At 35.0% G+C, this 23,969-nt stretch overlaps 1 protein-coding gene across 4 annotated transcripts in view; it reads right to left on the reverse strand.

Moving 5' to 3' along the window:
• Positions 1–23,969, reverse strand: part of GRM5 (glutamate metabotropic receptor 5) — a 534,058-nt gene that overhangs the window by 320,591 nt on the left and 189,498 nt on the right. For all 4 annotated transcript variants that reach the window (XM_086678540.1, XM_086678543.1, XM_086678539.1 and 1 more), the window contains exon 3: positions 14,352–14,601. In XM_086678540.1, the coding sequence (XP_086534666.1) occupies positions 14,352–14,601 (250 nt within the window). The remainder of the gene's footprint in view (positions 1–14,351; positions 14,602–23,969) is intronic.

Raw genomic sequence — 23,969 nt, forward strand, 5'->3', positions numbered from 1 at the left:
TCTTGACCAGATCCAAGTGTCATTTTTGAAAGTATTCTTCATGACAGAGAAAACTGTGAAATCAGCACTCAGGGTCCTAATTTAACATCTCATTTTATTTGTTCTGAGTTTGTGAGTATGTGTGAGTGTATGTGTGTCTGTGAGCATGTGTGTATGTTCTTTGTGTATTTGGATCTGAATATACGACAACCAATGCTTGTGCTGAAGATATGAGCACCAAATCTTGTGCTAAAATGAATGTAAAAAGAAGAAAAGAAGTAAATACGCTAAGGAAAAAAAATACAGATTTCATCCTAATTAGTAAAATAACGAAATAAGCTCATCAAAATCAAGTACAGAAAATGATACTGGTTATCATTACTATTACACACCAGTGTTTTAGAGATTTTAGGTTTTAGAATTTTAGAGTGAATACAATAAATTGAAAAATTAAATCATCAGTATAAGTAATGGAGAGGAAATGAGTCAATTATTTTGTGCTGATAAAATTATTGCATATCTAGAAAATCCAAAGCTTCTGGAAAAAATTACAAATATTAAAAAAGGAATTTGAATTATACAAACATCAAGTTGCTCTCCCTACACTAGCAAAAATTAACTGGACATAAAAATATGCTAACAAATACTACAAGCACAGTAATAATTCAATAAAAATACAAAATCTTCATAAAGTAATCTATCTTTATGGAGGGATATAAACATCTGACTAAAATTCGTTCCCTATTTTTGGATTAGAACATCTAATATTAAAATTTCAACCCCTCAAAAATTAATATTTAGAAACTAATTTTATAATTAGAAAAATAATCTTAAAGTTGTTAGTGATGAACAATATTTAATAAAAATAATTATAGAAATAAGAATAATGGGGGGAGCATGCATTACTAGTTATTGAAGTTCACTAAAAAGACAATATAATAGTGGCACCTGGATGGCTCATTTGGTTGAGTGTCCATCTTCAACTCAGGTCATGATCTCTTGGTTCATGAGTTTGAGCCCTGCATTGGGCTCTGTGCTGACAACTCAGAGCCTGGAGCCTACTTCAGATTCTGTGTCTCCCTCTCTCTCTGCCTCATACGCCACCCCACTCTCACTCTGTCTCTCAAAAATAAACATTAAAAATTTTTTTAAAAAAGACAATATAATAAAAACACGATGCTGCTAGCAAAAGAGAAAATAGTGGTACCAAAGAAAAATCTAAAATTAGTATACAGAAAATACAGAATTTTAAAAACATAAAATTTAATAAACAAAGCATTATTGTTATTTCATTGGGAAAGGATTATTTATGGAATAACTCCTGCAGGCACACCTGAGAATCTACCTTAAAGAAAATAATGGTGGATCTTATACTGTAGTGAGTTAACTGAAAAAATTCTGGTTGGATTAAATGAATAAAGGTAAAAAAACAGTACTCTCTTGGTTTCAGAGAAACGTGATGTTTCTTTTCTTTCTTTTTTTCAGAGAAACATTTTGATCAAAGAAAATCCAGAATCTACAAAAGAACCATATTTGATTATGTATATGAAAAGTATGACAGAACATATTCAGAGTCCAAAAAAAACAACAACAAAGAAAAATTGGTATGGTGGGAATGTGTACACTATAAGATCAAGAAGAAATCTGAGGAATAAAACAGCCAAGTTATTCATATTTGTTACCTGAGAGGAAGAAGAGAAAAGGAGTGAGGTAGGGTGAGAATCAAGAAGTAAAGAAAAAACAGAAGAAATAATGGAAAAATGTGCATTAGTGTAATGTCTATTTACATTAACACTATACTATACACTAAAAAAAAAAAAAAAAGGAACATTCATCTTTAGAAATTGGGAGTTTGGAAAATATTCTTTTTTGACTTTGTTTTATCAATATAGTACTGTAAAATATATTAAAATTAAATAAATATAGGGGCGCCTGGGCGGCTCAGTCAGTTAAGCGTCCGACTTTTGGTTTTGGCTCAGGTCATGATCTCACGGCTCGTGAGTTTGAGCCCTGCATCAGGCTCCGCACTGACAGTACAGAGCCTGCCTGGGATTCTCTTTCTCCATCTCTCTCTGTCCTTCCTCTGCTGTCTCTGTCTCTCAAAATAAGTAAAAACTTTAAAAAATTTAATAAAAAAATATAAAATCCAGAACACTGAAAACACCAAATGCAAGACTATGGAGCAAAAGGAACTTTTACTCATTCTTGATATAAATACAAAATGATACACTTTGGAAGGCAGTTTAGCAGTTTCTTACAAATGTAAACATACCCTTACCATACAATCCAATATTCATGCTCCTTGGTATTTACCCAAATGAACTGAAAACTTACGCCAACACAAAAACCTGCACAGGGATGTTTATAAGAGCTTTATTTGTAATTACCAAGTTAGAAGCAACCAAGATGTTCTTTAGTAGATGAATGGTTAAAATAAACTGTGGTACCCAAGAGATATTATTCCTCTTTAAAAAGAAATGAGCTATAAAGCCATGAGGGTAACTTAAGTGCATATTACTAAGTGAAAGAAGACAATTTGAAAAGGCTACATACTATATGATTCCAACTATATGATATTCTGGAAAAGCCAAAACTATGGAGACTGTAAAGAGATCACTGGTTGCCAAAGGTTAGTGGGGGGAAAGTGATGAACAGGCAGAATTTAGAGAGGCTTTTTAAAGTAGTGAAAATGTTCTGTATGATACTATAATGATGGGTACTTGTTATACGTTTCTCTGCACTCATAGCATGTACAACACCAAGAGTGAGCCACAATGTAAACTATGAACTCTGGGTGATAATGATGTATCAATGCAGGTTCATCAACTGTAATAAACTCACCACTGGTCGGGGCAGGGGGTGTTGTTAATAATGGGAAGACCATGCATGTGTATGGGAGGGAGATTATGGGAAATGTCACTACCTTCCTCTCAATTTTGCTATGAACCCAAAGCTGCTCTAAAACCGGTCTCTTATAGAAACAAAGCAGATTTAGAGGTCCAAAAATGTTAAATTTAGAGAGTCTCTATAAGTCATCTTGAAAAATAAAGATCCGTATTCATGTCTTGATAGGGCAGTAGATGACTATAAAGCTTTAAAGTGTTCTGAACAACTGAACCATTTCTAATCTACATTCACTTTAGTTGGCAAGACTAATGCATTATGGTCAGAGTCCTGAAAAAACCAAACTTTCCATTCGCAAGGAGCTAAAACCTGTGAAGCCTTCCTTTGAAATGGCACAGATGTGTACAAACATGGTCATGGCATTCCTTATCCCACCATTTCACTAATATTTGACTTTCACCATTGAAAGTGATCAGTCAATTGTATGACTTAGCTTCATAGAAAGTGCCTCATTTTTCACTGATGTGTTTTGTGAGGGCCAGACGTTCCCATTCTACACTAAAACCTATGAAATAGACCTCTCACGCGAAATCACAGAGGGTGTCCTAGGAATTACCTCTGCCCTCTACCATGGGGCTTTTAGCTGGCTTCCTTGCAGAGTGGCCTGCATTCACATAATGCTTTCTATTCCACAAGAGCTTAAAAACCTCCCTTTCACTTAGGCTAACTGGAGTTGAGAAAGCCTTTTTCAACCCCTACATAACAGCTACACTTGATTTTCTTCTGTAGTCATATCTATTCTCAAACGTTCATAATATGTTAGGTACCAGAAGTCACAGGGATTAATAAACCTTTGCGCACACTTCAGAGAGCTCATATTCCAGTGCAGAAGAGGGAGAGGAAAACAGAAAAACAGAAAGTCACGGGGGCTTTAAGGGATTTGTGGAAGTCCTAATAGAATTTAGGAAGTCTTTGAAACTGTTGGATAATGTCTCACATGACACACTTGAGTTTCACGGTAAGAAAGGCAGGGAGATCTTTCCAAGGAGATGACAGTGTGGGTGATGCTGTCAGCTTGGTATGTTTGGTGAATTATTAGAATTTTGATACAGGAAAGATAAGGAGTTGATAGTGGTGAAAGGGTGAATAGAAGTGTAGCAATTCCTCTACTTAGGTGGCATGTATTGGCACAGATGTACCCATTGATTATGATTCTCATCTGTTCTAGTTGGACCCATGTTGTAAATAGTTATCAATATTGTAAATATCACCTCTGAGTATAATAGGAAATAAGTGGCAGATTTGGCCATATTTTAAAGGGCCATGTATGCCAAATTAGAGACTTGAATATGAAAGAAAAAGAGAGCCAAGTAAGATTATTATGTAGAAGGATTACATAACTAAATTTTCTTTTTTAGAAAAGTAACTCTCAGGAAAATGGGGAAGAAGGATAAAAGAAGAAAGGATAATTTTTTAATCTATGTCATCAGTTAATTTAGTAAATGAGAGGAGTAAAAATAACTTTTTAAGAAAGACTAACATTTACAATCAAACAGTGCATTCTTTATTAAACTTAGTACGTTCTTTTATTTTAGATAAAATTAAATCACTCAGGATTGAATAAAGAGGTGGTTCAATATTTACTTTTATTTATATTTATATTTTTTGGAGAGAGAGACAGAATCAGATCAGAGAGAGAGAGAGAGAGAGAGCCAATCCCAAGCAGGCTCCATGCTCAGTATGGAGCCCAACATGGGGCTGAATCTCACAACCATGAGATCATGACCTGATCCAAAATCAAGAGTCAGAAGCTTAATCAACTGAGCCACAAAGGGCCCCAAGAGGTATTTGTACTGTACGCTTCAACTGCTTTGAACATTATGTTCCAGAATGCTTAAAACAACAACAACAACAACAACAACAACAACAAACTCCTTTGTTCTTGCTCACCTCTCCACACTAAACACAGCACCCAAACCTGTGCCTCTAACTCTGATCAAAATTCGTAGGACTGTCTGATCACACGACCCACAAGAGGCCTTCAAACCTCAAGGAGAATTGAAAAGAATGTAGAGTTTATGTGCAAACGAGTACTGCCTCTGAATAAACACTCCTCAGGGTCCTAAAATATTTGTAAGTAAGCAGAGCTATCTCAGTAGATGGGGGAAAAAACCCTTGAGATCAGGGGTCAGAAACTTTTTTTTTTTAAAGGCCACAGAATAGTTTAGGCATTAACATATAGTCTTTGTTACAACTACTCAGTTCTATAAATATAGCCCCAAAATAGCCACAGACATTGTGTAAATGAGTGTGTTTTTTCCAACAAAACTTTATTTACAAAAAAAGAAGGTGGATTTGATTCACAGGCCTTACTTAGTTAGCCAGCCCCTGTTTTAGAATGATATCCTAGTATCCTCAAACTAACAGAAACCTGTACATAAGATATTCACTCCACCAAATCATATTAGTATTCCAGAAAACAAGGGAAGAGCAAAGGGATTTCACCTGGTTTCACCACAGAATAATATTCTATGTTTGCCTTTGTTTCTTCACAGGTGCTTGATCATTCTTATAAAGAAACTTTACACTTTTCTGTTTGCTGAAAAATAAATTTTATCAGATTGTTGCCATGGAAACATAGTAATGCAGACTGAAGAGTCTATCTAATAATTGAATTCTTCTAGTTTACACAATCTGGATTGCTCTCGATTTTATTTATATTAGGAGGGAGGAGGAGGAGGAGGATTAAGGGGATCTCTCTTTCACAGTCATCTTTCATTGCTAATTTCTCTTTATTAAATATTGCCTATTTCAGTAATAGAGAAAATAAATTAATCTTTTATACCATAAGAATCAAGTTTATTATTGAAATAAAGAATCATCAGAGATTTCAATAGTTTACCATAGTGGTTAAGGATACAGACCACCTTCTAATGCCCTCTCTGCCACTTACTGCCTGTGTGATCTAGAGCAAATTGCTTGTCTCTCTGTGCCTCAGTAATAAAAGAAGGTTAATAATAGCTTTCAAATAGGAATGTTATGAAAAGTTAACAAATTAATGCAGGAAAACCAACCACTCAGGATAGGGCTTGTTACATAAAAAGCACTCCATAAAGAGCTATTATTATCATCCAATTATTTTAAATTTTACTTAAATATATTTTGCAAGTGCAGTTTGTCTTAAAGTTACCAGAACCCTCTGAGATACAGGTGCCTCTAAAGCTCAAGCCCCGGTACTGGAGGAGGCCTTTGAAATCATTTGTTGTTTTCATCCCTCACACAGGAATCTTTCTCTGTCCAATAACATTAAGGCCTTATGTTCTCCTTCTAGGCATTTTCAGCTGTCAGATCCATAGCACCTTACAATGCAACTTGTTTCATTTACATTTCAGCTGCACATCTAATAAGCATGGTGATATTGTTGAGACAGGTAATGTCTCTGAGCTCAGAGTCTTCATTTGTGAAGTCAAGTTAATATTCTTTATCTACTTCAGAAAGGACTTGAGAGAGTAAGAAGAATATTTCTCACTCTAAATTTCACAGAGTAGCATTCCAGAGAGCTTTCCCCTCTCCAGGAGGGAAAAGCACGAAAAGAAAACATGCAGCTTGTCTTTACCATCTCCCTCCCTTCTCCTGGGAATTAATGACTGGCCTGTCTGGTAAGGTGGAAGAAGAATTGAGAAGGTGTGACTTAGCCTCTTCTTTTTTTATGGAGCAGTCTGGACTCTGAATCTGAGTTTCCCTACTGTCATTCTGAAAGCCATCTATCTTCGATAGCAGGAAAGTCCTGCTATTGTCCAGCCCTCGCTGTGACTCTGGGGTTGGGGAATCATGTTAGGAAGTCCATTTGGTCACAGTTCAAAGACTTGGTCTGTAATTAGCTGAGATACATTAATCTCCTTGACTCATTTCCATTGGTTTTTAATTTGAGAACAGGGCTGTTGTTTAACCGACCTTTAAAATAACCCTAACAGTGACAATTCATTACAGTACTTGATGAGACAGTACATATGCAAATGTTAAATTTGCAGTTAAGAGTATTTCTCCATTATAGTATAGACAGATCTTTCTCTCTCTCTTGCTTGTAACAGACAGAATAATATAAAACAAAGATAATATATAAAATCACTTATTAACAGTGTAGTTTTCCTTGTTCTTCAACTTTTAGTGGCAACTTCTCAATCCGTTGCTACCCCTAGCCCTGTAACACACACACATTCTGTTCTTGCCTCCAAAATTAGGAAGAAAATGGGGGCTATCAAGTGATTTTCCTGTTTTTAAACCTTTAAACATACCTGCCTCATTAAAAAAATATGTTCCACTTCTGGAATTAACCTTCTCAGCTTGCTCCATCCACCTTTGCTTTAACAGCCCCTGATTCCTACATCTTAGGAGTTTTACGGAATTAAGTGTCCTCCCTCATTTATTAAACCCCCTATCCTACCTGGATCCTAAAATTAAACAACCAAATCTCTGTACTGGGCTGTGTATGCAGGTTACAAATCTTTATGAGTCATAAAAGAAAAAGGCTGGCATTGCCCAAAATGCCACAGTCAAAATCAAATAACAAGAGGGAAAATATTTGCTACACGTGTCAATGAACTACTTAATTTATAAAGTACTTTTGTATAAATCAATAAGGAAAAATAAACAGAAAAAACTAAGTTCCTGAAGTCTGAAAAAAAATAAATACATATCACTCATTCACATATGAAAGACATAGAATCTCATAAACGACTACAAATTAAAACACTATGATGCCAGTTTTCACCTATAAAATTAGCAAATACCAAATAATTTATTAATACCCTGTGCTAACACAGGTATAAAAATGTAAGTGCTTTTCACTGTATAGCTTTGTTCACTGTTAAAATTATTTTTTCATGATCATAAGTTACATTTTTGGAAAACAAAGAACTACTGTGTTAAACACCCGTCTTTTGACCCAATTTTTCCTTGAGAGATAGTTTTATCATTCTCCAATCTCCATTTCTTATTAGTTTAACCTCACAAAACAGTGGCTTACATGCCATGGGTTCATTTTCCCAGCTCCTACTTAACATTTAGCTACTTCATTCTCAATCCACTTTGATTTCTCCATTTGTCCATCTCTTGCTAAATCACCAATTACTTCTACCTCAATAAATCCAAAGGCCCTTTCAGTATTATTTTCACTTGATCTAGAATTATTTGACACGGGTAGCCCCTCCTTTAAACATTCCACACTTGCTGGGATGACACAACGTTCTCTGGGTTTTCCTCCTCCAACTCTGGATTTGCTTTCTCCCTATGGTCTTTTCATAGTTCATCCTTTTTCCAATCATAACATTTTGAGATTTCTTTCAAGGCTAAGTTCTCAGACTTCACCAACTTGAATTTTACATACTCATGCATTCTGTTCATAAATCTAAATTACTCAGATGATTCACGCATTTTTATTTACAGGCTACATATCTCTTTTGAGCTCCAGACTGACATATTCTCAAGTTTTCTTGGCTATATTTATGTTTGAAATGCACATCAGGTCAGTTTATCCAAAACCAAACTCATGATCTGCTTCCTACTTCAAACCTGATTCTTCTCCAACTCTCTTCATCTCCGTAGTGATCATTACTCATCTTGTTATAAAGCACCAGAATCTTAGGAGTCACTCCTGTCGTCTTCCCCATGCTTCTCTACAATATCCAATGCACTCAACAGCTCCTACTGATTTTTTTCAATGTACTGAGTATCAATTTTGATACATTTTGATGAATTTGGACATATGCATATACCCTGATAACACCATAACAAATACATAATAAGCACATTTTAATTAGTAAATAGCTCTTGATCTGCTGCTTAGTCCTTGATGGTATCATTTTTATTAGGGACACTGTTTCCTCTGTATCCACCCTATCACTTCTAATCCATAATCTATACCCAAGTTATCTTTGGAACTATCACATCTATCATATTATTACCCCCACAGAAAGGCTTCTCCAATAATGGGATAAATGTCAAAATACTACAAGGCTGAAAATATTATCTCCTAGGCTTCCTCTCCAAACTTTTTCACACATGCTCCCCTTACCCTCTGTGCTCAACCCTCGTGGTTTAGAGAGTTTTGCACATGGTCTGAGTCAGATGCATCTAAATAACTGCTTGTTTATAGACTGAACATCACACAATTAGTCTGAACTCAAATGTGGATAAGTATAAAACATCTCCAGGCAAAGTAGAGCATAGTCTGGCTAGATTTATCTGCACTATACATTCATCACAAAAAGCTCAATAATTTTCCAGGCATTTTATTAAGTTTATCTAATTTTCAAAGGGTAACCTTAAATAACAAAAGCAAAAAGAAAGCAAAATTAAATGGAGCTTATCACAAGTGTAGAAACAGTTATGTTGCTAACACTTCTCTCTTTATGATACTCAGAATGGCCACTAGTATAAGAAACTGGTATGATCTTTTCCAGTCATTTAACCTCTTTGAGTCTCAATTTGTTCCCCTGAAAAAATGGGGTCATTATTACCAAACTCAAAGGTACCTAAAACTTAACATATTCATTGCCTAGAGCATTAAATTAATCTCTCTCTCTTCCTCTACCCCCACTCTTCTCTCTTCTCACTGTCTCCTTCTTTCTTCCCCACTCTCTTTCCCTCTCTCCTTGTCTCCTGACACATAACAGGAACTCAATGAAAATAAGTTTTGTTTTGTTTTTTCTCATCACAATTAAATGATAATGAATGGCCCAGTGTGCAGACAAATATACTTATTTTAAAAATGGCTTTAATTTAGAATGAATACTCCTGATATGCAAAGATAAAGACTAATGTCTACTTCTGAAGAATGCCTACTATAATAGTTCTAGTAGAACAATTGTTTGTAATTCTAGCCACAAAGATATTTATTAGAATAAGCTCTTGTCCTTTCCATTTTGAAAAACATTGATGTAGAGTGACCTCCTGATAAGAAATACTGGCTATAATTCCCAAATAACTTTGAAATTTAAGTACATTTCCTCTGGCAGCCTGGTAACAATCATCATATTGAAGGACAGAGATTCTTAATTCAAATAGATAAATAGTGTTAGTTAATTATAGACAAGATAAAAACCAATCTTGAAGTAGTTAATTTGCTAAAAGTTGGTCCTTGTTTCCAAGTTCAGATTTAAGTTTATAACTTGTAAATAATATACCTCAAATGATATTTTCCCAAGTAAAGAACTAAAACACTGTATCCATTCTAGAAAAGCACCTTTAGAAATTTCATTACTGTTCATATTATTGATCCCATTCTGCTTTCAGGGCCAAAATGTTTAGCAAGACTATTTCAGGGACCTGGACAGGACATTTTCATTGGCAACGAGACAATGGATTACCCTGAGTTCAAGCGAGAAGACACAGTAGCCAGGTCTATATCACTCTAACACCCTTCTGATGTGCAGTACAGATGGCGAGATATGTTGACGATGAAGTTATCTCAGCAGCAGTGTTATCTTATTAGTCCCACCATGCATTTTAGTTGAATGACCTATCAAACATGGCTGTCTCATGACAACTGGACAGATTTATAACAAAACGGGACCCTCTAGAAAGCTGTGAATATAGATTCCTTTCTCATAGCCTTGACTTCTAATTTCTAAGAACCATCCAACCAGGTCTGAGTTGGGTAGGGGAAGGAAAGAGCATGCAGAGAGATTGGGAGAATATATGCAAACAAAATAATCTCAAATTACTAAGAGTACATCACAGAGAATATAGTCAATGCTATACTGTAATAGCATTGTATGGTGACAGATGGTACATACATTTGTGGTGAGCATAGCGTAACATATAGAGATGGTGAATTACTAAATTGTATGCCTGAAACTAATGTAACATTGTGTGTCAACTATAGGAGTTATAGGGTGAACTGAATTTTGGGGGGAGTGTGTGAAAAATGCTAACTTAAATTTGAATTATCTAAGATAGTTTCTTTACATACCCAGAATCTATGAAGAACTTGGAGTTTGTTATCAGACAACTTCTCCACTGTTTCTCTTTTACAGGAGACAGTCTGGTAGAGAAAAGCACTGGATTATAGGCCACAGCAATTGGGCTTTTGTGTGACCTTGACCATGTTATCCAAAGTTTGGGGGTATCAGTTTCCTCACTTGGAAAATGAGAGTGAGTAAATGAACTAAATATTCTCATAATTATTAAATTTTGCCTTTCTGCTCACTACCCTTGACCTCCACTCTTATGAATAGGAATATTTTAAATTTACTGAAAAGTAATAGAACACAGTGCTAAATTCTCAGTCTCTACAATTACACAGACTTATATTTAATTTTGTTTTCAATGCATACATTTATATGGTCTTCTCCACATCACTATTACTCAATATAAATTGAGTCTTAGAATCCTTGTCTATAAAATGGAGATGATAATAGAATTCAACATGAAGTTGTTCTTAGATTCATTTATTTTTTCTTTCATTGCACTCTCCACCTTCTACCTAATTTACCACCTGCAAGGTCCATAAAGGTAGTATTATCTGTTTCATTCACTGACATATCCCAACCATCTTAACGTATAACAGCCAGTCAGTATCTATCAAATAAATAAATGAAACAACACATGTACAGAGCTTAGAGTAGTAATTGGCACAAAACAGTTCATATATTATTCTACAAATGGTCTTGATAAATGGTTTTATTAATACCTAGAGTGCCATTTCACCATGAAGAAGTAGAAAAGGAAGAAGTAGGAACATCTCAAAGGGAAGATGAAGGGGACCGACCATCATACTGTTACCAAATATCTGAAAGACTATCACGTTACTTTCAAAGAAAAGAATATGAGCCAAGAGGTGGAAACTATAGGAACCTATTTTTTTAAGTCGTAAGTAAGAATGGCTTTTCTAACAAAACTCCTGTAAGGTGAAATGAATGTTGAATTATTATTAGCCAATTAATGAAGTGATTAAGAAACCTAAGTAAAAGTTATGCATCTCTTATTCCATGAATTAAATGATATGGAGAGAACTTCCAATAAATGACATATACAAAATAAATTTTAAAAATATAAAATAGGGACACCTGGATGTCTCAGTCAGTAGAGTGTGCAGCTGTTGATCTTGGGGTTGTAAGTTTGAGCTCTACATTGGGTGTAGAGATTACTTAAAAATAACATATATATAGATATATCACATATATCTGTATATATAAAATATAGAATTTTGGCCTTGTGGTACTGTTGGTAATAAAAATATATAGATGGAATATGGCAAATATAGTGAATACCTACCTATTTTCCTTGTGTACATGTGATCAAAAACTATTTACATGTTGACAAATCATATAGCTAAAAAACAAATACTGCTGATTTGTCTCATTAATGTTGGCAAAGTAGCAGATAGGAGCTACAGAATCTCTTATACCCTAGAAGGAAAACAGGATGGTTTAAAGCTAGCTTCTTTATTTCCTTTTCTTTTTACCCCAGTGGTAACACTGCACTTTAGAATTTAATATTGGCAGTGAGAATGTTCCTGGGTTGTATGAAACTAACTGGTGCATCACTCTTGCCAACTAGGGATGATTTTAGATGAAATGTATGACATCAGTGAAAAAGGAATCTCACTCAATATCATTTTTATGAAGGATAGTTGGCCTCATACTAAAATAGTCCCATCAATCTATTGCCATCAGGTCAGACAGAAAAGCATTAGGTACATAAAGTGGCTGTCATAAAATGTAGCCAAGCAGGAGCCAAGTCTGATCACAGAAGGTCAGTTAAGCATTTAGAAAATAAAGGAAGCATGTTTTCTTTAACGAGCCATTAAAAATTACTAACAAGTGAGTTAGCGTTCTATTGTGGACAGAAATACTGAGAAAGATGCAGTGGTTCTGAAGGTTTTCTCTATTTTTTTATAAATTTTTTTTCAACGTTTATGTATTTTTGGGACAGAGAGAGACAGAGCATGAACGGGGGAGGGGCAGAGAGAGAGGGAGACACAGAATCGGAAACAGGCTCCAGGCTCTGAGCCATCAGCCCAGAGCCCGACGCGGGGCTCGAACTCACGGACCGCGAGATCGTGACCTGGCTGAAGTCAGACGCTTAACCGACTGCACCACCCAGGCGCCCCTAGGTTTTCTCTATTTTTTTAATTGGCTGCCTACTAAAACAAGATATGCAATAACAAAACTTTTTAAAGTTATAGAATAGTGAACTGCATCCATAAAGTCAAACTATGGGGTCTTTTTACTAACTGTGATGGCTAATCTCATGTGACAATTTACTGGGTCAGGGGATGCCCAGATATTTGGCTAAACATTATTCTGGGTGTGTCTATGAGGGTGTTTCCAGGTGAGATTAACATATATATCAATAGACTAAGTGGTGAAGCTTGATTCCCTAATGTGGGTGGCCCTCATCCAACCTATTGAAGACCTGAGTAGAATAAAAAAGAATGAATAAGAGGGAACTCTTCCTTCATGAATGCTTGAATTGGGACATTGGTCTTTTCTGGCCTTCAGAACTGAACCCAAACATCTGCTCTTCTAGGGTCCCAAGTCTGCCAGCTTTCAGACCAGAACTGTACCATTGGTTCTGAGTATCTCTTTCTCTTTACACACACACACACACACACACACACACACACACACACACACTACTATTTCTGTTTTTCTAAGAGAACTCTAACATTCTGATTCAATAGCATCAGCAGGGAATAAGCCAAGTTGTGCCAATCAAATGAATTATCCAGATAATTAAAGTCAATCCCTGTAGAAGTTAATGTTTTAGAAACTTGTCTGGTAACAGTGTAGATGATCAGGCAATGTAATAACACTTTTGTAATGTAAAATAATGAATCCATTTCCAATGCTTTTAAAAATTAGTCCTGAAGGAATTCCTCACTTTCAAACTTAAAATTCAAGGATTCTATATTATAGAAACAAGTTTATATAACTATTTTTAAAATCAATTTCAGGGGCGCCTGGGTGGCGCAGTCGGTTGAGCGTCCGACTTCAGCCAGGTCACGATCTCGCGGTCCGTGAGTTTGAGCCCCGCGTCAGGCTCTGGGCTGATGGCTCGGAGCCTGGAGCCTGTTTCCGATTCTGTGTCTCCCTCTCTCTCTGCCCCTCCCCCGTTCATGCTCTGTCTCTCTCTGTCCCAAAATAAATAAACGTTGAAAAAAAAAAATAAAAAAAAAAATCAATTTCAAAAGCAACAGCAAAAAGTCTCAAAGTGTTTATTTCCTGAGGGAATGATGAAATTATCCAATTCCCTAAGAACCCATCTCATTTCCTTACAGCCATTTTTTTAAGACTTAAGTAATCATTATCTCATGTGTTGATTCCTGTTATCATCATTAATCAGCACATGGCAAATCTACTTATTTTCCATGATTATTTCCAGGCTTTGCTGTTTTATGATATTTAAGTTCTACTTCTACTACACAGATTAAATTTCCAAAGCATCTGTCCTTATGCACCAAAATACACCATTTTATATTGCCAAATTATTACCTTCATGTGAATTTTCTCATTGCCACTCACCTGCCCAGAAGCAAAAATTCTCCTGCTAGACCCAGGCGCCTCATGGCCATCAGGAGACCTCTCACAGTCATGCCCTCACAGAAGCAGGCCACCACCCGGGCTTTGGGCAAGTGACTCCTGAGCTTCTTCAGCAGCTTATCGAAACTCTGTTCCCCTGCGTTGCTGTAGATTTTGTAAGAATGAGCGATGCAAATTCCTTCCTTGGCTGACATATCTTTGAAAGCCTCCATCCCACTTTCTCCATAGTTGCCTGTGTGAAAAGAGATAAGTAGAGGGGTAGTGAATGAGAGTGCCGGATGCACTGAGTCCAATTAGAGTGCGAAGGGCTGGGAGCATGATGGTCATTTGGTAGTGTTGAACTTGGAGCCTGAAGACCTGAATAAGTTTTTGCTCTTTCACTAACTTGTTCACTTTAGGCAATTTACAATGAAATTACATTATATGCATTGAACTTTAAACATTTTTTTCCAATGAGAGAGAAAATAGTATAAAAAGCACAAGCAAAAGCAATTCAGCTCCCCCTTTACTTAAAAAGTTCATATTCTAGTGTGAGATGATAGAAGACTTTCATCTGCTGTATTTTTATTCTATCTCACTTCCCTTTGCTTCTCACTGCATGACCGTCTCATCCCACCAGATCAGATTCTTGTATTTAAAGATATAATACATATACTAAATATAGTATAGATGTTGTTGTAGAATATTATATGTTGTGTGGTATTATATTTTTATAGAATATTATGCATATTATATTCTATTAGCAATCATAAGTATTAGTGGCTTTATTCCAACCAAAAAATTCCAGATCATTGAGATTTCAGTCTTGTTACAGATAAATGTATAAGCTTATGAAAAATATTTAAATTTTCATTCTACACAACCACAGAGAAGTTAGTGATTTGGGGGAATAATTCCAATGTCCTCTGCAAATTTGGGGAGCCAAGGACCGATGGTGGTCCTTTAAATTAATGGAAAGTGGTGATCAATACTGACAATCAACTGTATGCCAGGAAGTGTACCAAGACCTTCACGATAATATACTGAGGTATGCATTATGACCTCCATTCTGCAGATAAGAAAACAGATGAGATGGTTAGGTTTACACTTACTCAAAGTTACATACCCAGAAGGTGGAAGGCTGCACCGAATTCTCAAATCTAAGAGTGCAGATTCTGCTCCCTCCACTCATCCATGGCTGACTTTTGGAAGACTCAGAAGCCCAATTATATCTACATTTCTTTTTCTGATATAAAGGTCATGATACTTCAATTTTCAATATTTTTAGAGCATTTTAAGGCTTTATAAATCATAACAGGCTTGTTTTCTGAGTTTCCAAAAGATTAGGTGGATAAGGGGGAAAGATTTTAAGAATATAGGAGCCTATTACAAGACAACCAAGCTATGGGGCACATAAGGATGTAACTAGCCTAACAATCAACTAGACCGAGGATTGGAATTTCACCATGAGGGGATCTCAAATGAATAAAGAAGTACAAGGCATTCAATTGCATTGGCTTCACTATATGAGTATAGTAGAGATAACTTATAAATACATATATCTATATAACATTTTGATTTTTGAAGTCTGTTCATACAGATTACAGCTCACTGCTCCTTGTACCAACTCTGTGATAGAGGTAATATTATCTTCCAATTCCACTCACAACTGATAAAATTGAAGTTCACACTTAGCAAATAGGTGGCAGAGTCTTGGTTTAAACATAGATCTTCTCACTCCTGACCCTGTGTATGTTTTCCTACAGCACAGGTATTTTGCTGCAAATGAGATCCTCAGACACTGAGGGTGGTTTTTGTGTAGTTTTATCTTCATGAATAAACTGTAAAGGGCAGGGCAGGACAGTTTAAGTCCCGACCACAAATACTGATGGGACAGCTGCATCTTTCCTTTTTCTCTAGAAATAAAATAACAAGGAACCTCGATGATGATGGCAAGTGGGCAATATAGCTATTTTGCAATTAACAAAGTTTAAAGGACCCCCTCTGAAAAATGTGCCCAAGGGCCTTAATTACTAGCTTTACACTAATCTGAGTAATCTATTATTCTCTGGTTTATTTTTAGCGACCTCTATTTTTCAACTGACTATCTTGCACTTAATACTATCATTAATGCTGGGGTATTTGCATACATAATGTGAAATTAGGTACACAGTGATCGTGATGACAATAATAAAAGTTCTCAATATATTCACAGTTAAACAAGAAAAAATATCTGACAAACCCATAATCTTTAGCACTTCTCCCAACAACATTTTAACATTGTTTTTGTTTATACAGTAAATTATATGGAAGCAGCTTGTAATAGGGAGAGAATCTTGTTATTAGAGAGATCTGAGTTCTAATTTAGCTTGGACAGTCTCTCTAAATCTAGCTTTTTCACCTGAAAATCAGAGGTAACACTGCTTAATATATGGATATTTTGTATATTATATACGTTAAACATTATATCTAGTTTAAATATGATAAGAAATGCTTATAATTATTATTTTATAATTATATATAATTGTTATTATACAATATTATATATAACAATAAACATTATACATAATTATAATATATATTATAAAACAATATATGTTAAATATACAACATATCTAACAGGTAGCCTGAACCCAATTAATTGCACCTATTGGGACTATAGAATGTTCTAGGTACAGTTAAACTGCTCTCTCCTGGAGCATCTAAAACAAATAATGGAGCAAACAGCATTAACACTCACCATTGGATTAAAGAATGAACTTAAATTAGTTGGGGAAATATGATTTTCTGAGAACAAAACCCAAGCAGTACTCTTTAAAACTAAAATAGGAAATAGTTTCATTATATGTGTGACATGAAAATTCTGCAGAATAATTTTGATTTAATAAAAGCAAGCCATGGTAATTTGGATATTAAAAATGGGAATATGTATTCCATTCATTCCAATAAAATTTGGAGGCCTGAAATGTTGAGATTTTCTGTAACTGATATAAAGACTATATTCTGGAATTACACATTTAAAGATAAAGGAGAGGAGCACCTGGGTGGCTCAGTTACTTAAGCATCCAACTCTTAATCTTGGCTCTGGTCATGATCTCAGTTCATGGAATCAAGCCCTGTGTTGGGCTCTGCGTTGACAGTGTGGAGCCTGCTTGGGATTCTCTCTCTCTCTCTCTCTCTCTCTCTCTCTGCCCCTCCCCAGCTCATCTGGGCACACACTCTCCCTCTCTCTCAAAATAAAGACATATTTAAAATAAATAAATAAATAAAAATAAAAATAAAGGGGAAACTATTAAAAAGTTCATAAATTTATTACAGGAAATGAAATAGATTTCAAGCAATGCACAGAATGAGAAAGAACTAAGGAAACAAAGCTTATTTTTCTAACAGGGAAATAAAAGTGACAAAGGAAGATATGGTGTAGAATATTAAAGTGGTTTGTGGCTTCATTTTAAGTAACTGGTAAAAGCAGGAAGGAATCCATCAGACACTCTTTTAAACAGCAAAGGGCTGGTGATTTGGAATTATCTGAAGAAAATATAATCATAGCTTTACTGGGCTCTTAGCTTGCACTACTTATAGTTGCAATAATGCAAATGCCTATTACTGATTTTCAACTTTATGAATCTACATATAGACAAAGTAAAAAACTCATTATGCAACAGAAATAAATCTGATGAACCTTTACAAAAAAAATAAAGAAAAAGATGATAGGTTGAGAAGTGGAAGTAGGGTGAGCTTGGGTGTTGAAATCCTTCACGCACAATCTGGAAGTCATGATTTAGAGAATGAAAGAGAAATGGTTAAAAGAATTGTTGGAATCTCAAAAATAAGAGACTGATCTATTAATGTAATTATATTAAGGTAAGATACGTGAATTAAGAGATGTCTGTTGTCCATAAATTAAAAAGTAGGCACTAAAAAAGCATATGTTCCCACTCAGAAATATGAAGGTAAAAAAAAGAAAAAGAACCTTAAAATGCACTTTTTACCCTTCTGTACTATTAGATTTTGAAAAATATAAAGTACAAGTTTGAGTGAAGAAAATTTAATAACATAATTTAAAGTTATTGAAATTGAAAAGAAGATATGGACAATTGTAAATAGTTGCTTTCACTGGTACTATTTGACCTATGTCATGTTGGCTGCAAGTACCTGCATCCATTTGGGCCTCCAAAGTGCACATTGAAAACAAAACTGGCTAAAGAATAAGTTTAAATCTTTCTAACCTAAGATTATTTATTTGAACTTTATGTTTAAAGGCACTAAACAATCCTTTAGTATATAATGTATAATCAAAGATAACGGCTCTTTCTGATGGTACCAATCAGTATCAGTAACCACTGCTGTTACTGAGGCTTAAACATACTTTCATATTAAGGTAATAAAGTATGGCAATATAAACAGGATATATCTAGAAACGAAGAGATTTTCCTGGCACAATATACATTTGAGATATGGTTCACGTTTATAAATTGTGTGTGTGTTGGGGGAAATTATCATAAGAATAAAAATTAAATTAATAGAATTATACTAAAAAGACTCAAATACTTTTCTTTGACATTTGTTTATTTTTTTTTCCATTGTACTCCTACCTCTCCCACCATAATCAGACCATCACTATTCCTTCCATAGAAGCTTACATGGTAACATAACCTTTCACCATCTTCTGTCTTCCATTTATTCAAAACCTTACCAAATATTATGTTTACGGGTCTTATTTCTTACTATGCTCTTCTCTATGTCCCTTGGATGCCCAACACATTCCTACTTAATCACTTTTATTCATGACGCTCTTTCCACCTGGAATACCCTTTCCTCATGTCTCGATGTTGAAATCTTACCCATTCCTTCTGGTTCACCTCAACTGCCCAGACTGTATACTTATTTAGGATATAGACCATATCTCCATAACACTGCCCAGCATATACTCGTGGAACTAAGCTGACCTACTCGATTATCCTTTTCAAGGATCTTCCTACAGGGAATAGTGTAGCCTAGTTATTCATTTAATAAATATTAATGAATTAATTAAGTACAGATATAACACAAAGCACATGGTAGACTCTAGATATTTAAACATTTAGCCTATTTATCTATTTTATAATAGTGAAGGGAATAATTTTTGTTACTTATAATTGTTAGAGAAGTTTATAATTGTGGTTCATTTACCTTATAACTACTTTTTAAAACGTATTCACCTTAGGAAATTATAATTCACTTTAAAAAAATATTGAGCTTGATGTTGCATATTAAAACATTTTTTTCCTTTCAGTTGGCTCAAATTATCATTTGTCAAAAAAGAAATGAAGATTCTCAATATAAACTGTGATTTAAAAATGTATTCCAATTGGCCTTTACTACTACTATCTAGTTGCTATTACAATGTTTCTTTGTTTGTTTTTATTGACAACTACCAGTGAAGGAAAACACTGCGATTTCTCATGGGAGTTACTGCCTGGCATGATACCATCCCCCAGAATATGTATGAATAGGATCAATAAATCAGTATCCCATCACCACTTCCTGCTCTTTCATGGGGCCATAAATGTTCATCATGGGATCTTAGCCAAAACTGTCCTTGTTGAGTGGGCTATGTCTTAGTTCAACTAGTGGTTAACTAAAACAACTAGAAGGGAGAAAAGCCAGAGAGACAAACATCTCTTTTCACTGTATTACTATCTCTTTTATAAAGATGTTCTTCTTTTTAAAAAAAAATGTCTTTTCCCTCATTATAACCATCTGTGCAGTAAGTATAGCAATTCCAAATTCTATATTGCACTCATTTATGTTTGTCTCCTGCTACTAGACAATAAAGTTCTTCAAAGTATAGGCATTTATATCCTCACAACAAAAACAATGTATATGTGGTACATATTTTTGTTCAATGAAGAGAAAGAAGGAAGTTAAGTGGCCCAAGGAATATTCCTAAATAGGCCCACAGAACTGAGATTTAGATGTTTGGGATGCTAGAGATATAATCAATGGGAAGATTTTAAAACTAAAGGATTAGAGTACATAAAACATTATCATCTATCATGTACCCTTATCATGACTCCATGAATTATTATAAATGCCTCTGCTATGAAAACTTTTGCTAACAAACAGATTTACAAGTTTGCACCAATTATTTTAAACCCTACCTTGGAGTCTTTCTATGACATGACCCAGATAGCACAGCATTCAGTGTGATATAGGACATGATGATATCTTATTCAAAGTGTTTTATTATTGAAAGTACTAGAAAGATATCATTTAGCAAAATCACTTTAGGCATTACTCAAGGCATGGATTACTTAAGCAACATTTGAGCAATATTCCAATAATGAATTCAGCAGAAAAAAAAAACCTTAGAATTTGAACTATATATATAAAATATTTATGGGAATATTAACCAGGGCTACTGAATATGGTCAGAAAAATATGTACCAAGCAGTAGCAGAACAGTGTACTACATTGGTGAATTTTCTACTGGCTACCAGGAAAAAAGGCTACAAAAAGGAATTTGATCTTAAAAGCAAAGATACAAGGGGCGCCTGGGTGGCTCAGTCGGTTGAGCAGCCGACTTCGGCTCAGGTCACGATCTCACGGTCCGTGGGTTTGAGCCCCGCGTCGGGCTCCGTGCTGACAGCTCAGAGCCTGGAGCCTGTTTTGGATTCTGTGTCTCCCTCTCTCTGACCCTCCCCCATTCATGCTCTGTCTCTCTCTGTCTCAAAAATAAATAAACGTTAAAAAAAATTTTTTAAAAAAAAGCAAAGATACAATTTGACTATACAAATCAATGCATGGCAGAGGACAGGAAAATAAATAATGAAAGAATACATGAGAGTTGTAACTGTCACATATGTTAAATACAACAACTCTGAATCCCATCTTTGGTTCTGTACTATAAGTTGCTGAGCCTTAGAATCAAAAGTTGTGAGATGTACACGCTCCTATAACTCTAATCCATATAACTGTGTTGAAATAATTGAGATAGACCAAACTGAAAGGGAACCAAATTTAGAAAAAAAGAAAGATCAAGTTTTAGAATTTATTTTTAAATATCTTTGAAATAGCTAAGTAGAAATGCCAAACAGAAAAATGAATAAGGACATTCTGGCTCAGAGAATAGAAATCTAAATTGGAACTATTGAGACCATTAGAATATGGACAGCAACAGTAAGAGATGAAATTGTAGGATGTGAAGGGAAGAGGGCTCTGATTATATCCAAAGGAATTCAAATATTTATGCATTAATTGAGAAGGAAAAGGTTACAGAGACAATGAAGAAGAAGAAACCAAGACAATGTATTGTCATGGAAACCATCATAACAAAATGCTTTGCATTTATTTTATACATTAATTATGTGAATAGTAAAGTAAGATGGGAGAAGGTTGTATGTGAATGGGAGTAAAAGAATGAAGATAATATATTGACAACATTTTGAAACACTTGGCAGTGAAGAGGAGCAAAGAGGAATGGTGGTGATTGGCAGAGAATGTGGCAATCAAAGGAAAAATTTTGTTTATTTTTAGATAGGGGTACCTCAGGTGAAAGGCTTAGCCCAAGACAGAGTAAGTACTCAATATATGATCATTTTTACCACCACCACCACCATCATCATCATCAATCTAGACCATTTGGCATTAACTGGTAAAAGGTTAATAATAATATTATTGGTCACTTCCAATATTACTATTACTAATAATTTATTAATAATTATTTAAACCAACCAATTCTTGAGGTGGCTATTATTTCTCACATTTTTAAAGTATTTATGCTAAGGAATTTGTGAAATAACTGATAGCTTCATCTGTCAAACTTAAAAGCCTAGGCTCTCTTCCTACAGCATAGTATATCCTCAAAGCATTGAGTGAGAATTGCTCATTTAGTTCTGTGGTTCTTCCAAAAGGATTTACTCACCACTAAATGTTTCATTTGAAACCTATGCTTGATACTATTGAACAGAATTAATCTCAGCAAACATACATTGTTTAACAAGTGTTTTGCCTAATGACTAAATATATGATAGACATATATGGTTTAGCACTAAATGATCTAATCCACATCACTGCTGAGAATTGGTGTTTAAATATCAAAGCCTTCCTACAAAACATACATGCTTAATTACAGCTTTTCTATAGACAAAGGCCTGTAAAATAAGAGGGGGATTTTGGAAATAGACTTGCCATATCATCTGTTATTTGTTACTTAACTAAATCTTTGCTGGTAAGGGAAGAATGACTGCAGAGGGACAGAAGGAAGATAAAAAAAAAAACAAAACTTGTTTTTCTATCAAAAATTCCGCAGTGTTGTAATTATTACCTTGTTATTGTAGCTGAAATTGAGATTTGCAAAATGAAAAGTATCACTTTATTAATAATCTTAAAAATAATGGAGTTGTCGACTTATTTCGTTTTCTGACTATTCTTCCTAGAGGAAAATTAAAAAAAGCCGAGACAGAAATTATGACCCAGATTCCTGCTCTAACCCTCCAGAATTCAACTTCCTTCTTTTTTGTAAGCTGTCAACTTCACAGCTAAAGCCTGCGGTGCATGTCTCATTAAGAGTGATTCCATTTCCACAGAAAGGACAAACCTCTATATAGAACTGTGTGTCAATGGGTCGGGTGAGTTGGTGAGTTATTCATTTTGCCTGTTTTAGCTCACAAGTCACCTATGATCCTGGATTCTAACTGGATCTAATGGCAACCCGGAAATTCCCCCATCTCAGCTGAAGGCAGAAAATCTGTGCAGCACAGCCAAAGCTGTTCAAGCTTGACAGACTTTGCTGAAAAGAAGTAACTTCTCTGACAGCAGCTCCCTGGCCTGCCACTGCCTTCTCCAGTTTATATCTGTCCTATCTGGCTTCTGCGGTTGTTAGATTCTGTCTGGAAGGACTAGAACTCCCACAATACAGACAGCAGGGACTCAGTTTAGAAATATCTGTCTGGACCATCATTTACTGCAGGACTGAGAAATGAGCAGAAAGAATTGGAATGTAGTGCAATGGCTGTGGTGTCATTGCCAAATTAAGCTTCTTTCAGGAGTTGGCCAACCATGCAATATGTATTCTAGGATTATGGTCTTGGTGACAGTTTTCTGTAGTTCAGACCTATGCTGTCCATTATGATAGTCATTGGCCACATGTGGCTATAGAGCATTTGGCATATGGCTAATTCAAATTAAGATATTCTGCCATGATAAAACAAAATAGATTTCAAAGACTATATGATAAAATAATGTAAAAATCCCCATTAATACTTTATGATATTACATGTTGAAATGATAAAATTTTTGATGTCTTGGGTTAAAGTGTGTTTTTAAAATTAACATCACTTGTTTCTTTTTACCCTTTCTTAAAATTATATACACACAATTATATACTCATATCTTTATTCGAGAGTACTGAATTATACATTTAGAGAATATTGACATCCTGTATATTTCAGCTAGAATCTAAACCTCTTAGAACACTTTATGATACCCAGGAATTTTTATCATCTAGTGTCTAATCTTTTTCTCTAGACTCACTGCCTGAATTTTCTTTATGCATATAGCACATGCTTCAGCCACACCAAAGAATATACCGATCGCCAAATACACCATGTTTTTTCACATCTCTAGATTTCACACACT

The sequence above is a fragment of the Puma concolor genome, chromosome D1 (genome assembly GCF_028749965.1).
Source record: "Puma concolor isolate L17-30 chromosome D1, mPumCon1.1.hap2, whole genome shotgun sequence".
In the NCBI taxonomy this organism is placed as follows: domain Eukaryota; kingdom Metazoa; phylum Chordata; class Mammalia; order Carnivora; family Felidae; genus Puma; species Puma concolor.